We start from the raw sequence: 16,372 nt of genomic DNA, 5'->3' as shown, positions 1-16,372 counted from the left end.
GGGAGCGTGGTGAGAGAGAGGGAGCGTGGTGAGAGAGAGGGAGCGTGGTGAGAGAGAGGGAGCGTGGTGAGGGAGAGGGAGCGTGGTGAGAGAGCGCGGTGAGAGAGAGAGAGAGAGCGCGGTGAGAGAGAGGGAGCGTGGTGAGAGAGAGAGAGAGGGAGCGTGGTGAGAGAGAGGGAGCGTGGTGAGAGAGAGGGAGCGTGGTGAGAGAGAGAGGGAGCGTGGTGAGAGAGAGAGGGAGCGTGGTGAGAGAGAGAGGGAGCGTGGTGAGAGAGAGAGGGAGGGAGCGTGGTGAGAGAGAGGGAGGGAGGGAGCGTGGTGAGAGAGAGGGAGGGAGGGAGCGTAGTGAGAGGGAGCGTGGTGAGAGAGAGAGGGAGCGTGGTGAGAGAGAGAGGGAGCGTGGTGAGAGGGAGAGGGAGCGTGGTGAGAGGGAGAGGGAGCGTAGGGAGAGGGAGCGTGGTGAGAGGGAGCGTGGTGAGAGGGAGCGTGGTGAGAGGGAGAGGGAGCGTGGTGAGAGGGAGAGGGAGCGTGGTGAGAGGGAGAGGGAGCGTGGTGAGAGGGAGAGGGAGCGTGGTGAGAGGGAGAGGGAGTGTGGTGAGAGGGAGCGTGGTGAGAGGGAGCGTGGTGAGAGGGAGCGTGGTGAGAGGGAGCGTGGTGAGAGGGAGCGTGGTGAGAGGGAGCGTGGTGAGAGGGAGCGTGGTGAGAGGGAGCGTGGTGAGAGGGAGCGGGAGCGTGGTGAGAGGGAGCGGGAGCGTGGTGAGAGGGAGCGGGAGCGTGGTGAGAGGGAGCGGGAGCGTGGTGAGAGGGAGTGAGAGCGTGAGAGAGCGTGGTGAGAGAGAGAGCGAGAGCGTGGTGAGAGGGAGCGTGGTGAGAGGGAGCGTGGTGAGAGGGAGCGTGGTGAGAGGGAGCGAGAGAGAGGGAGGGAGAGAGGGAGAGGGAGAGATACTTAAATAGTTTTTGGGGGTTATCTTTACTATTTACATTTTTTGACAACTTACTTTTTACACTACATTCCTAAAGAAAATAATGTAATTTTTTACTCTATACATTTTCCTTGACATCCAAAAGTACATTTTGACAGGAAAATGGTCCAATTCCCACACTTATCAAGAGAACATCCCTGGTCATCTCTACTGCCTCTGATCTGACTCACTAAACACACATGCTTCATTTGTAAATGATGCCTGAGTGTTGTAGTGTACCCCTGGCTATCTGTAAATGATGCCTGAGTGTTGTAGTGTACACCTGGCTATCTGTAAATGATGCCTGAGTGTTGTAGTGTACCCCTGGCTATCTGTAAATGATGCCTGAGTGTTGTAGTGTACACCTGGCTATCTGTAAATGATGCCTGAGTGTTGTAGTGTACCCCTGGCTATCTGTAAATGATGCCTGAGTGTTGTAGTGTACCCCTGGCTATCTGTAAATGATGCCTGAGTGTTGTAGTGTACCCCTGGCTATCTGTAAATGATGCCTGAGTGTTGTAGTGTACCCCTGGCTATCTGTAAATGATGCCTGAGTGTTGTAGTGTACCCCTGGCTATCTGTAAATGAAAATAAAACATGTACAAAAACACTTGCTGTCTGGTTTGCATAATATACGGATTTTGACAGGATTAATACTTTTGATACTTAAGTATATTTAAAACCAAATACTTTTCGACTTTTACTCAAGTAGTATTTTACTGGTTGACTTTTACTTGAGTCATTTTCTATGAAGGTCTTTTACAAGTATGGTTTGAGTACCACTGGTCGTTATCTCTCTGGATGCAGAATGTACATGTAAATATCAGCAGGGTCTTTATCTCTCTGGATGCAGAATGTACATGTAAAGTATCAGCAGGGTCATTATCTCTCTGGATGCAGAATGTACATGTAAATATCAGCAGGGTCTTTATCTCCTTGGATGCAGAATGTACATGTAAAGTATCAGCAGGGTCTTTATCTCCTTGGATGCAGAATGTACATGTAAAGTATCAGCAGGGTCATTATCTCTCTGGATGCAGAATGTACATGTAAATATCAGCAGGGTCATTATCTCTCTGGATGCAGAATGTACATGTAAAGTATCAGCAGGGTCTGTATCTCTGGATGCAGAATGTACATGTAAAGTATCCGCAGGGTCGTTATCCCTCTGGATGCAGAATGTACATGTAAAGTATCAGCAGGGTCGTTATCTCTCTGGATGCAGAATGTACATGTAAAGTATCAGCAGGGTCGTTATCTCTCTGGATGCAGAATGTACATGTAAAGTATCAGCAGGGTCGTTATCTCTCTGGATGCAGAATGTACATGTAAAGTATCAGCAGGGTCGTTATCTCTCTGGATGCAGAATGTACATGTAAAGTATCAGCAGGGTTGTTATCTCTCTGGATGCAGAATGTACATGTAAACTATCAGCAGGGTCGTTATCTCTGGATGCAGAATGTACATGTAAAGTATCAGCAGGGTCGTTATCTCTGGATGCAGAATGTACATGTCTGAATATGTATGTGCAGGATCAGTGAGGACTAGTGAGCGTTTGTGAAAGCCAATGTCCCTATATTTGAAGTGAGATCCTGGGATACTACTAACTCCCTCAGTATGTTGTGTCTGGCATTCTGTGTCTGACATTCTGTCTGGCAGGTGACTGGAGGGGCTAGGAGCAGTATTACAGTCCAGCATTCTGCTGCCCAGGCAGGTGACGGGAGGAGCTAGGAGCAGTATTACAGTCCAGCATTCTGCTGGCCAGGCAGGTGACTGGAGGAGCTAGGAGCAGTATTACAGTCCAGCATTCTGCTGCCCAGGCAGGTGACTGGAGGAGCTAGGAGCAGTATTACAGTCCAGCATTCTGCTGGCCAGGCAGGTGACTGGAGGAGCTAGGAGCAGTATTACAGTCCAGCATTCTGCTGGCCAGGCAGGTGACGGGAGGAGCTAGGAGCAGTATTACAGTCCAGCATTCTGCTGGCCAGGCAGGTGACGGGAGGAGCTAGGAGCAGTATTACAGTCCGGCATTCTGCTGGCCAGGCAGGTGACGGGAGGAGCTAGGAGCAGTATTACAGTCCGGCATTCTGCTGGCCAGGCAGGTGACGGGAGGAGCTAGGAGCAGTATTACAGTCCAGCATTCTGCTGGCCAGGCAGGTGACGGGAGGAGCTAGGAGCAGTATTACAGTCCAGCATTCTGCTGGCCAGGCAGGTGACGGGAGGAGCTAGGAGCAGTATTACAGTCCAGCATTCTGCTGGCCAGGCAGGTGACGGGAGGAGCTAGGAGCAGTATTACAGTCCAGCATTCTGCTGGCCAGGCAGGTGACGGGAGGAGCTAGGAGCAGTATTACAGTCCAGCATTCTGCTGGCCAGGCAGGTGACGGGAGGAGCTAGGAGCAGTATTACAGTCCAGCATTCTGCTGGCCAGGCAGGTGACGGGAGGAGCTAGGAGCAGTATTACAGTCCAGCATTCTGCTGGCCAGGCAGGTGACGGGAGGAGCTAGGAGCAGTATTACAGTCCAGCATTCTGCTGGCCAGGCAGGTGACGGGAGGAGCTAGGAGCAGTATTACAGTCCAGCATTCTGCTGGCCAGGCAGGTGACGGGAGGAGCTAGGAGCAGTATTACAGTCCAGCATTCTGCTGGCCAGGCAGGTGACGGGAGGAGCTAGGAGCAGTATTACAGTCCAGCATTCTGCTGGCCAGGCAGGTGACGGGAGGAGCTAGGAGCAGTATTACAGTCCAGCATTCTGCTGGCCAGGCAGGTGACGGGAGGCGCTAGGAGCAGTATTACAGTCCAGCATTCTGCTGGCCAGGCAGGTGACGGGAGGAGCTAGGAGCAGTATTACAGTCCAGCATTCTGCTGGCCAGGCAGGTGACGGGAGGAGCTAGGAGCAGTATTACAGTCCAGCATTCTGCTGGCAGGTGACGGGAGGAGCTAGGAGCAGTATTACAGTCCAGCATTCTGCTGGCCAGGCAGGTGACGGGAGGAGCTAGGAGCAGTATTACAGTCCAGCATTCTGCTGGCCAGGCAGGTGACGGGAGGAGCTAGGAGCAGTATTACAGTCCAGCATTCTGCTGGCCAGGCAGGTGACGGGAGGAGCTAGGAGCAGTATTACAGTCCAGCATTCTGCTGGCAGGTGACGGGAGGAGCTAGGAGCAGTATTACAGTCCAGCATTCTGCTGGCAGGTGACGGGAGGAGCTAGGAGCAGTATTACAGTCCAGCATTCTGCTGGCCAGGCAGGTGACGGGAGGAGCTAGGAGCAGTATTACAGTCCAGCATTCTGCTGGCCAGGCAGGTGACGGGAGGAGCTAGGAGCAGTATTACAGTCCAGCATTCTGCTGGCCAGGCAGGTGACGGGAGGAGCTAGGAACAGTATTACAGTCCAGCATTCTGCTGGCCAGACAGGTGACGGGAGGAGCTAGGAGTAGTATTACAGTCCAGCATTCTGCTGGCCAGGCAGGTGACTGGAGGAGCTAGGAGCAGTATTACAGTCCAGCATTCTGCTGGCCAGGCAGGTGACGGGAGGAGCTAGGAGCAGTATTACAGTCCAGCATTCTGCTGGCCAGGCAGGTGACTGGAGGAGCTAGGAGCAGTATTACAGTCCAGCATTCTGCTGGCAGGTGACGGGAGGAGCTAGGAGCAGTATTACAGTCCAGCATTCTGTTAGCTCTCTCTCTCTCCACCCCCCTCTCCCTACTGACCAGCCAGGTAGAGATGAAAGGGGGAGTGATGTATGTTAGCTCTCTCTCTCTCCACCCCCCTCTCCCTACTGACCAGCCAGGTAGAGATGAAAGGGGTAGTGATGTATGTTAGCTCTCTCTCTCTCCACCCCCCTCTCCCTACTGACCAGCCAGGTAGAGATGAAAGGGGGAGTGATGTATGTTAGCTCTCTCTCTCTCCACCCCCCTCTCCCTACTGACCAGCCAGGTAGAGATGAAAGGGGGAGTGATGTATGTTACCCCCCCCTCCAGATGAGTTGTGACAGTCCTATTTGTTTTTGTGTACACCTGTTATTAGACAGTCTGTTTACGACTGCTGAATCTAGGCACATTCTCTCTCAATCGCGTCATTCAATGTACTAATATTGTTGCGTTCCTTGTTTGATACGTTGACGTTGCAGATGACACTATAGCTCCCATACATACAGTTGTGTGTGTTTGTGTACTGTACTAGTCACGCACTGCACTTGTCAAGCTGTCATTACTCATAGCAAATGATTTCATCGTCCGTAGTGTGGTGTGGGGACACAAGTGGTTTGTGTGTGCTTGTGTGACCGAGATGGACAGAGTGAGAGATGGCGTCAGGCTCCGCCCAAAGGAACAATGAGACTGTGCCCCTTCTCTCCTTCTTTTCTCTCTTTCCTCTCTCTTTTCTCTCTCTCTCTCCCCCCCCTCTCCCCCCCACCTCCATGTCTTTACTGCTGCCAACCCACACCAAGGCTTTGGTCCAGAGTGTCTCTCCCCCCCACCACCTCCCTGTCTTTACTGCTGCCAACCCACACCAAGGCTTTGGTCCAGAGTGTCTCACTCCCCCCCCCCCACTCCCCACCTCCCTGTCTTTACTGCTGCCAACCCACTCCAAGGCTTTGGCCCAGAGTGTCTCTCTCTCTCCCCCCTCCCCCCCCCCCCACCTCCCTGTCTTTACTGCTGCCAACCCACACCAAGGCTTTGGCCCAGAGTGTCTCTCTCTCTCTCCCCCCTCCCCCCCCCACCTCCCTGTCTTTACTGCTGCCAACCCACACCAAGGCTTTGGCCCAGAGTGTCTCTCTCTCTCCCCTCCCTCCCCCCCCCCCCACCTCCCTGTCTTTACTGCTGCCAACCCACACCAAGGCTTTGGCCCAGAGTGTCTCTCTCTCTCTCTCTCCCCCCCCCCCCCCCCCCCCCCCCCCACCTCCCTGTCTTTACTGCTGCCAACCCACACCAAGGCTTTGGTCCAGAGTGTCTCTAAGTGATAATCAGAATAGGTGGATGAAGACTGTATGGGCTCATAAAGTTGTTCTGTGTGCATGTCATGTATTTAGATGATGAATAGTCTGGTTATACTCTACACTGCTGCTGATTGATTGCCAATTGAATATTGATTAGCTGTCCTTTGGGGAGGGAGTATTGATCCTAACTGTGAAGTGATGTCTTTTAGTCCCTCTGCCTGGCGTCAGATTGCACAAAGCTTAGACTATCGTTTTACAGTACAGAAAGCACCAGTAGTTCAGTGAAAGTCTGATTGTTTAAAAGTTCAACACTCCAGCGTAAATGTGTGTGGTGTGCATAGATTGACACTTCTGTTATTTGACACCTTCAACCGTGAACCTCACACACTGTACGCAACACACCTAACAGAACAGAGACAGCTCGGATCCCCTTGTCGCTGGAGTGCAGAACAGATTTAAATCGCTTGTTTTATATTTGCATGAAAGTTTAGTATGGGGGAGTTTGTATGACACTCCTCTCTGTTTTCATCTTGCGATGTGGTGCCAGAGATCGCCCACACAAACAGTTGCCAAAGTGTTTGGCAGATTTTTATATACAATTCTGAAGACTGGAGAGGGAGAACTGTACAACAGTCGAGAGAGAGAGAGGTGTACAACAGTCGAGTCGAGAGAGAGGTGTACAACAGTCGAGAGAGAGCGGTGTACAACAGTCGAGAGAGAGAGGTGTACAACAGTCGAGAGAGAGAGAGGTGTACAACAGTCGAGAGAGAGAGAGGTGTACAACAGTCGAGAGAGAGAGAGGTGTACAACAGTCGAGAGAGAGAGAGGTGTACAACAGTCGAGAGAGAGAGAGGTGTACAACAGTCGAGAGAGAGAGAGGTGTACAACAGTCGAGAGAGAGAGAGGTGTACAACAGTCGAGAGAGAGAGAGGTGTACAACAGTCGAGAGAGAGAGAGGTGTACAACAGTCGAGAGAGAGAGAGGTGTACAACAGTCGAGAGAGAGAGAGAGGTGTACAACAGTCGAGAGAGAGAGAGAGGTGTACAACAGTCGAGAGAGAGAGAGAGGTGTACAACAGTCGAGAGAGAGAGAGAGGTGTACAACAGTCGAGAGAGAGAGAGAGAGAGGTGTACAACAGTCGAGAGAGAGAGAGAGAGAGGTGTACAACAGTCGAGAGAGAGAGAGGTGTACAACAGTCGAGAGAGAGAGAGAGAGAGAGAGGTGTACAACAGCCGAGAGAGAGAGAGAGAGTGTACAACAGTCGAGAGAGAGAGAGGTGTACAACAGTCGAGAGAGAGAGGTGTACAACAGTCGAGAGAGAGAGAGAGGTGTACAACAGTCGAGAGAGAGAGAGAGAGGTGTACAACAGTCGAGAGAGAGAGAGAGAGAGAGGTGTACAACAGTCGAGAGAGAGAGAGAGGTGTACAACAGTCGAGAGAGAGAGAGAGGTGTACAACAGTCGAGAGAGAGAGAGAGAGGTGTACAACAGTCGAGAGAGAGAGAGAGAGGTGTACAACAGTCGAGAGAGAGAGAGAGAGGTGTACAACAGTCGAGAGAGAGAGAGAGAGGTGTACAACAGTCGAGAGAGAGAGAGAGAGGTGTACAACTCGAGAGAGAGAGAGAGAGGTGTACAACAGTCGAGAGAGAGAGAGAGAGAGGTGTACAACAGTCGAGAGAGAGAGAGAGAGAGGTGTACAACAGTCAAGAGAGAGAGAGAGGTGTACAACAGTCGAGAGAGAGAGAGAGAGGTGTACAACAGTCGAGAGAGAGAGAGAGAGGTGTACAACAGCCGAGAGAGAGAGAGAGAGGTGTACAACAGCCGAGAGAGAGAGAGAGAGGTGTACAACAGCCGAGAGAGAGAGAGAGAGGTGTACAACAGCCGAGAGAGAGAGAGAGAGGTGTACAACAGCCGAGAGAGAGAGAGAGAGAGGTGTACAACAGCCGAGAGAGAGAGAGAGAGGTGTACAACAGCCGAGAGAGAGAGAGAGAGAGGTGTACAACAGTCGAGAGAGAGAGAGAGAGAGGTGTACAACAGTCGAGAGAGAGGTGTACAACAGTCGAGAGAGAGAGAGAGAGGTGTACAACAGTCGAGAGAGAGAGAGAGAGGTGTACAACAGTCGAGAGAGAGAGGTGTACAACAGTCGAGAGAGAGAGAGAGAGAGGTGTACAACAGCCGAGAGAGAGAGAGAGAGGTTGTACAACAGCCGAGAGAGAGAGAGAGAGAGAGGTGTACAACAGTCGAGAGAGAGAGAGGTGTACAACAGCCGAGAGAGAGAGAGAGGTGTACAACAGTCGAGAGAGAGAGAGGTGTACAACAGTCGAGAGAGAGAGAGGTGTACAACAGTCGAGAGAGAGAGAGGTGTACAACAGTCGAGAGAGAGAGAGAGGTGTACAACAGTCGAGAGAGAGAGAGGTGTACAACAGTCGAGAGAGAGAGAGAGAGAGAAAGGTGTACAACAGTAGAGAGAGAGAGTGTACAACAGTCGAGAGAGAGAGAGGTGTACAACAGTCGAGAGAGAGAGAGAGGTGTACAACAGTCGAGAGAGAGAGAGAGAGAGGTGTACAACAGTCGAGAGAGAGAGAGAGAGAGGTGTACAACAGTCGAGAGAGAGAGAGAGAGAGGTGTACAACAGTCGAGAGAGAGAGAGAGAGAGGTGTACAACAGTCGAGAGAGAGAGGTGTACAACAGTCGAGAGAGAGAGGTGTACAACAGTCGAGAGAGAGAGAGAGTGTACAACAGTCGAGAGAGAGAGAGAGGTGTACAACAGTCGAGAGAGAGAGAGAGAGGTGTACAACAGTCGAGAGAGAGAGAGAGAGGTGTACAACAGCCGAGAGAGAGAGAGAGAGGTGTACAACAGCCGAGAGAGAGAGAGAGAGAGAGGTGTACAACAGCCGAGAGAGAGAGAGAGAGAGAGGTGTACAACAGCCGAGAGAGAGAGAGAGAGAGGTGTACAACAGCCGAGAGAGAGAGAGAGAGAGGTGTACAACAGCCGAGAGAGAGAGAGAGAGAGGTGTACAACAGTCGAGAGAGAGAGAGAGAGAGGTGTACAACAGTCGAGAGAGAGAGAGAGAGAGGTGTACAACAGTCGAGAGAGAGAGAGAGAGGTGTACAACAGTCGAGAGAGAGAGAGAGAGGTGTACAACAGTCGAGAGAGAGAGAGAGAGGTGTACAACAGTCGAGAGAGAGAGAGAGAGGTGTACAACAGTCGAGAGAGAGAGAGAGAGGTGTACAACAGCCGAGAGAGAGAGAGAGAGGTGTACAACAGCCGAGAGAGAGAGAGAGAGGTGTACAACAGTCGAGAGAGAGAGAGGTGTACAACAGCCGAGAGAGAGAGAGAGGTGTACAACAGTCGAGAGAGAGAGAGGTGTACAACAGTCGAGAGAGAGAGAGGTGTACAACAGTCGAGAGAGAGAGAGAGGTGTACAACAGTCGAGAGAGAGAGAGAGGTGTACAACAGTCGAGAGAGAGAGAGAGGTGTACAACAGTCGAGAGAGAGAGAGAGAGAGAAAGGTGTACAACAGTAGAGAGAGAGAGTGTACAACAGTCGAGAGAGAGAGAGGTGTACAACAGTCGAGAGAGAGAGAGAGAGAGAGAGAGAGAGAGAGAGAGAGAGAAAGGTGTACAACAGTAGAGAGAGAGAGTGTACAACAGTCGAGAGAGAGAGCGAGAGAGGTGTACAACAGTCGAGAGAGAGCTGTGCAACAGCCGCGAGAGAGGTGAAGGGTCAACTTCTCACTCAAGATGACAATATCCTGCTGCTCTTGACAAATACAGAGATGGCAAGAGTGAAGGCGAGATGTGTTTCATAACATTAATTTCAAATCAAATGACTCTGTCCTTATTTTGAAGAGGATTCACTGGAATGTGCTCAATAACTCCCAAGCCATGTTACTGACAGCATGGTAGCAGTGGACGTGTCCCTTCTCAGAAAGTATCCCGTGTGTGAGAACATTCCCAGAAAGGACGCCAGAACCTCCAAGCCTGCCTGCCTGCCCTGCAGGATGACCTCGATGCTTTAAAACACCACATCAGCCATTCCCTTACTGGGTGTTGGCCTGGGTCGTTTATGTGTGCCAGGGTAGATACATACTGTAGCGATCGAGGGAGGAGATAGAAACCATTATCTTTCTTCCTCTCCTTTTCTCTCCCTCCCCTTCCTCTTCTCTCTCCGGCTGTCCTGCAATATGCCTGATCAACAGGATCATTCTGGGTATAAGACTCGCCACAGGAGTTGAAAGTGAGTCTCATTAATGAAGGCTGTTTCTCAAGAATGCTTGGCTCTCCCTTGATTTCTGATCTCCCTCGCCTTGTGTCCCACCCACTGTCTTCCTCATCTCTCTCTCTCCCTGTCCCTCTTTCCCTCCCTCTCTCTTATTTGCTCCCTCTCTCCCTCCCTCTCTTCTCTGATGTATTGAATAGGGGCTGTTGTTGTGTGTTTGGGTGTGGAATGTTGTGTGTGGGATATCGGTGACTTGATGCTGAAGTCAGTGTCCCTCGTTCTCCCTCTCATTCTCTCTCTTGTTTCCTCTCTCCTTCTCTCTCATTCTCTCTTGTTCCCTCTCTCCTTCTCTAATCTCTTTGTAAAGTAAACAAACGGCTGCATTGTGAACGAGGCCCTCAAACTCAACCACTCTGATCTCCCGTCTGCTGCTCAGAAGAGTGTATCAATACAAGCCACCATTTGTCTGTCTCTCTGGTTCCTCTCATTGGTACGGGGACTGTTGTCGTGCGACGTAGTTGCCGTGGCAGAGTCGGTGGTTCTGGGATGGGTTGTTTGTCTAGCCCGGGCTGTCACTAATGCGGACTAAATCTCTCAGTAGACTGGAGGATCCAACAGAGAGCGTGAAGAGAGGTAAGACACGATGTCACTGAGGCAACTGACTTCAGGCAAAAAATACTGCTTTGGTTTTTTGCCACTTTACTAGGACAAACTGCTGGTGTTCAAGAACAGCTATTGCTTGTCAGATTGAATTTTGTTGAAAAATGTAACTTAAATGATACAGTTCTAATGGTGTTGCACAGTTTACAATTGAGATTCAGTTACTTGGAGACATGAAAGTTCAGATGGAATTTATAACCTGTCTGTCAACGTAGATTGAGAGTAAACTACTCTGTGGGTAGACATGTCTTCATGGTGTACATTTGCAAATACTGTGCCAAATCATATGTGAAGAATGCAACAAAGACGCAGAATCATCTGGCCAAGTGCATAAAGTTCTCTCAGCGCTCACAACAAGCAACCTCTGACAAAAGTCCCTCTACTTCTATTCGAGGTGAAAATGATGAATCAGACACCTTATCGATAGCACCAGCTCATTGTCCTCCTGGAATCAGAAGTTTTTTGACTCAATGGAGGAACATAGTCAGAGAAATGCTGATGAATGTCTTGCTCGAGCTGTGTACGCAACTGGTTCACCTCTGATGCTCACAGGCAATGTGTATTGGAAGAGATTTCTGAATGTTCTTCACCCAGCATACACCCCTCCAACCAGACATGCTTTATCTACTCATTTGCTGGATGCAGAGTTCAACAGAGTTCAAGTGAAGGTCAAGCAAATCATAGAGAAAGCATACTATATAGCAGTCATCTCTGATGGGTGGTCGAATGTTCGTGGGCAAGGAATAATTAGCTACATAATCTCCACCCCCTCAACCAGTATTCTACAATAGCACAGACACAAGGGACAACAGACACACCGGTCTCTACATTGCAGATGAGCTGAAGGCAGTCATCACACCCATTGGCTGTGCTGCTCATGCATTGAATCTGCTCCTCAAGGACATCTTGGCACTGAAAACAATGGATACACTCTACAAGAGAGCCAAGGAAATGGTTAGGTATGTGAAGGGTCATCAAGTTATAGCAGCAATCTACCTCACCAAGCAAAGTGAGAAGAATAAGAGCACCACATTGAAGCTGCCCAGCAACACCTGTTGGGGTGGTGTTGTCATCATGTTTGACAGTCTCCTGGAGGGGAAGGAGTCTCTCCAAGAAATGGCCATATCACAGTCTGCCGAAATGGACAGCCCCATCAAGAGGATCCTCCTGGATGAAGTATTTTGGTAAAGAGTGGTAAGCAACCTGAAACTCCTGAAACCTATAGCAGTAGCCATTGCACAGATTGAGGGAGACAGTGCCTTCCTGTCTGATGTAAGATAACAATTCCGCACTGTTGCTCCAAGCAAAGGAAACTGCAGTTCTGAAATACATCAAAAAGTGTGAAGACTTCTGCCTGAAGCCCATACACGCCACAGCGTACATGTTGGACCCCAAGTATGCTGGCAAGAGCATCCTGTCTGGTGCAGAGATCAACAAGGCCTATGGTGTCATCACTACAGTGTCTCACCACCTTGGCTTGGATGAGGGTAAGGTTCTTGGCAGTCTGGGGAAGTACACTTCCAAGCAAGGGCTTTGGGATGGAGATGCAATATGGTAGTCGTGCCAACACATCTCATCAGCCACCTGGTGGGAGGGACTTTGTGGATCTGAGGCTCTTTCCACTGTTGCCTCCATCATCCTCCAAATCCCACCAACATCAGCTGCCTCAGAGCGCAACTGATCCTTGTTTGGGAACACACACACCACAGCACGCAACAGGCTGACCAATACAAGGGTTGAAAAATTGGTGGCCATCAGGGAAAATTTGAGGCTTTTTGAGCCTGACAACGAGCCATCCTCAACAGGGTTGGAAAGTGAGAGTGAAGATGAGGCCTCAGTCCGATGTTCAAGAGGTAGACATTGAGGAGGTCCAGGGAGAAGACATGGAAGCCTGAGAGGAAGACAACCAAAGCTTTAGTTTCTAGACTATAAGTGTACAGATGTATGATAACGTTTTTGGGAGATGCGATGGATCATTTGGGATCATTCAATATTTCCTTTTTGTTGTTCAGTGAAATCATCCCATGTGAAGAGTCAACTCATTTAATTAAAGTTCAATTCATAACTAAATCGTTTTTTAACATTTCTATTGGAAGGATTTACTCATTTGCAATTATGTCTACTTATGATAAGGTAAAATGTTTGTTTCTGTCTCCATATGGTAAATATATCCAATGCAAAAATAATCTACATTGAAATGGATTTAATACTAATTTGTATATATCCCCATTAATTCCCACGGAAAGTTTCCACCTCTGAATATTCTCTAAATTGTGCAACCCTACTGTTGAGGTCAACTACAGTTGAAGTCAGAAGTTTACATACACCTTAGCCAAATACATTTAAACTCAGTTTTTCACATTTCCTGACATTTAATCCAAGTAAAAATTCCCTGTCTTAGGTCAAACATTTCGGGTAGCCTTCCACAAGCTTCCCACAATAAGTTGGGAGAATTTTGACCCATTCCTCCTGACAGAGCTAGTGTAACTGAGTCAGGTTTGTAGGCCTCCTTGCTCACGCACGCTTTTTCACTTCTGCCCACAAATGTTCTATGGGATTGAGGATAGGCTTTGTGATGGCCACTCCAACACCTTGATTTTGTTGTCCTTAAGCCATTTTGCCACAACTTTGGAAGTATGCTTGGGGTCATTGTCCATTTGGAAGACCCATTTGCGACCAAGCTTTAACTTCCTGACTGATGTCTTGAGATGTTGCTTCAATATATCCACATCATTTCCCTCCCTTATGATGCCATCTATTTTGTGAAGTGCACCAGTCCTTCCTGAAGCAAAGCACCCCATAACATGATGCTGCCACCCCCGTGCTTCACGGTTGGGATGGTGTTCCTTGGCTTGCAAGCCTCCTCCTTTTTTCTTCAATTATAACAATGGTCATTATGGCAAAACAGTTCTATTTTTGTTTCATCAGACCAGAGGACATTTCTCCAAAAAGTACGATATTTGTCCCCATGTGCAGTTGCAAACCGCAGTCTGGCTTTTTATGGCGGTTTTGGTGCAGTGGCTTCTTCCTTGCTGAGCGGCCTTTCAGGTGATGTCGATATAGGACTTGTTTTACTGTGTATATAGATACTTTTGTACCTGTTTCCTCCATCCTCTTCACAAGGCCCTTTGCTGCTGTTCTGGGATTGATTTGCACTTTTCGCACCAAAATACATAAATTTCTAGGAGACAGAACGTGACTCCTTCCTGAGCAGTATGGCAGCTGCATGGTCCCATGGTGTTTACACTTGCGTACTATTGCTTGTGCAGATGAATGTGGTACCCTCAGACGTTTGGTAATTGCTCCCAAGGATGTTCTGGAATTTTCCAAGCTGTTTAAAGGCAGGCAACTTGGTGTATGTAAACTTATGGCCCACTGGAATTGTGATACAGTGAAATAATCTGTCTGTAAACAATTTTTGGGAAGAAAATTGTCATGCACAAAGTAGATGTCTTTACCGACTTGCCAAAACTATAGTTTATTAACCTCTCTGGGATATGTAGGATGCTAGCGTCCCACTTGGCCAAAAGCCAGGGAAAACGCAGAGCGACAAATTCAACCGACCGGTTCCAATTTGCGCAACGTGACTTTGCAAAAACATTTCAAACTACTTTTGTAATACAACTTTAGGTATTTTTTTAATGTAAATCATTGATGAAATTGAAGACTGGATGATCTGTGTTCAATACAGGAGGAAAACAAACTGTAGCTAGCTTTCTGGTCACGCGCCTCTATCTAACAGTACACTACAAGTGACCCTCGTTCTGAACAGGGCTACTTCTTCATTACACAAAGGAATAACCTCAACCAATTTCTAAAGACTGTTGACATCCAGTGGAAGCAGTAGGAACTGCAAGAAATCTGGATTCCCAATGAAAACGCATTGAAAAGAGTGACCTAAAAAAAAACAAATCTGAATGTTTGTCCTCGGGGTTTCACCTGCTAAATAAGTTCTGTTATACTCACAGACATGATTCAAACAGTTTTAGAAACTTCAGAGTGTTTTCCACGCAAATATACTAATAATATGCATATCTTATCTTCTGGGGATGAGTAGCAGGCAGTTGAATTTGGGCATGCGTTTCATCCGGACGTGAAAATACTGCCCCCTGTCACCAATAACTTAACAAGAAATGTGTGGAAATGTGTGGTTGAAAAACGAGTTTTAAGGACTCCAAGCTAAGTGTATGTAAACTTCCGACTTCAACTGTATGTGTGATGTGGTTGGGTACAGGTAGAAACATGTTTGTGTTTTACATCTAGTTTGGGCAAATGAATATAGTTTTGAAGCAATGCTAATAGCATGCCCAGTGTTATGCCACATGTGGTTAGCCTACAGGTTTTTTTAGCTGTTACCCTGACAGTTGGGTGACATCAGGCTCGTGTGTGTATATTTGGACACACAACGGTGCGACGGCACACACACAGGCTCCATTTAGAACTTTGGCGTACCGCAAACGCCAATGTTTCATTTCACTTTCAGACCTTATTCACTAGGCATTTCTCTTTTTGTTCACTTTTTACATTCTTCTCATTTCAAGGCATGATTTGACCAGGCCTTGGTGCCCTTCGTGATTGCCTTTATAGATCCTTGTTTCCCAATATGTAATGCGGTTAGGTGAATAGAGGCAGCGCTCTCAGCTTGGGCCTCTCCAGGTCTGGCCTTGGTACGTGTTGATTGGCTGAACACAGGCAGGCTCGAGAGGCGGATGAACAAAGTGAAGTGTGAGGCACTGTGAGTTCAAGATCAAAGGACAGGAAATGACTTCTCCTCCAACCAGGCTTTCCATTAGAACCATGCAGCTTCAGTACCTTTGCAGATAAGAACCGGCAATGAGTGTTAACTTTGAGGGCGAGAGGAGCAGAGAGCAAAATAACACTACTTGTTATAAAGACAAGTCCTGGACTAGAAACCGCTAGTCTCTAAAAGAGAGGAGCAGAATATTATATATTTTCTATTGTCATAGTTGTTTACAGTCATCCAGACTCATTCTTTGACAGGAGTTGTGATGAATACAGACAGATACTTTACAGATAAGACGACACAGGAAGACACAGTGTTATTATGTTAACTGAGAGGGATGTTATTTTAGAGTCTGTTGTTTTTGATGATGCTGTTGTCCAGAAGACGGACTCTGAGTCTGATTGGATGAATGCACGATCCTAAGTTCATTCTTTTATCGACTTGATCTACGGTTGAATCATCATGGACAGACAGGTTATATACAGATCGACAACATGTTGTCCCTAACCTGTGAGTGAGCGAGACCAGTTCTCTCCTTTGTTCTTTCAGTGACGTTTTCTAGCGTTTTTCAGAAGCCTAATGTATGATTAATAACTTTCAGCAGGGAAAATGACAGCTTTCTATTCTAATACTCTGTTATGACCTCTGTGATGTATGGATGGATGGAGAGAAAGAGAGGGACAGCTGTTTGACGGGTGGTAGAGAGCAGGAGTGAAGGGGAAAGCGGAGAATCGGGTAATTTCCAAAGCACTAGACCGACGGGGACATTTTAATTGCAGCGAGAGAGGGAAATGACCTGCCGTTCTACGCAGCCGTCGCCACAGGGCACTGCCATGTGAAGAGGAAGCGGTTGAGACTGG

General features: G+C 48.4%; 1 protein-coding gene across 3 annotated transcripts in view; it reads left to right on the top strand.

Annotated features, from left to right (window-relative positions):
- Positions 1-16,372, top strand: part of LOC109864570 (USP6 N-terminal-like protein) — a 91,539-nt gene that overhangs the window by 49,022 nt on the left and 26,145 nt on the right. The window contains exon 1 of one of the 3 annotated variants that reach the window (XM_031798171.1): positions 10,215-10,741. The exons of the other annotated variants lie outside the window; for them this stretch is intronic. Coding sequence (XP_031654031.1) covers positions 10,687-10,741 — 55 coding nt within the window. The 5' untranslated portion in view covers positions 10,215-10,686. Of the gene's footprint in view, positions 1-10,214; positions 10,742-16,372 lie in introns of those variants that run through there. 3 annotated transcript variants of the gene reach the window in all.

The sequence above is a fragment of the Oncorhynchus kisutch genome, linkage group LG19 (genome assembly GCF_002021735.2).
Source record: "Oncorhynchus kisutch isolate 150728-3 linkage group LG19, Okis_V2, whole genome shotgun sequence".
Taxonomy (NCBI): domain Eukaryota; kingdom Metazoa; phylum Chordata; class Actinopteri; order Salmoniformes; family Salmonidae; genus Oncorhynchus; species Oncorhynchus kisutch.
This window is presented reverse-complemented; position numbering and strand designations above follow the sequence as displayed.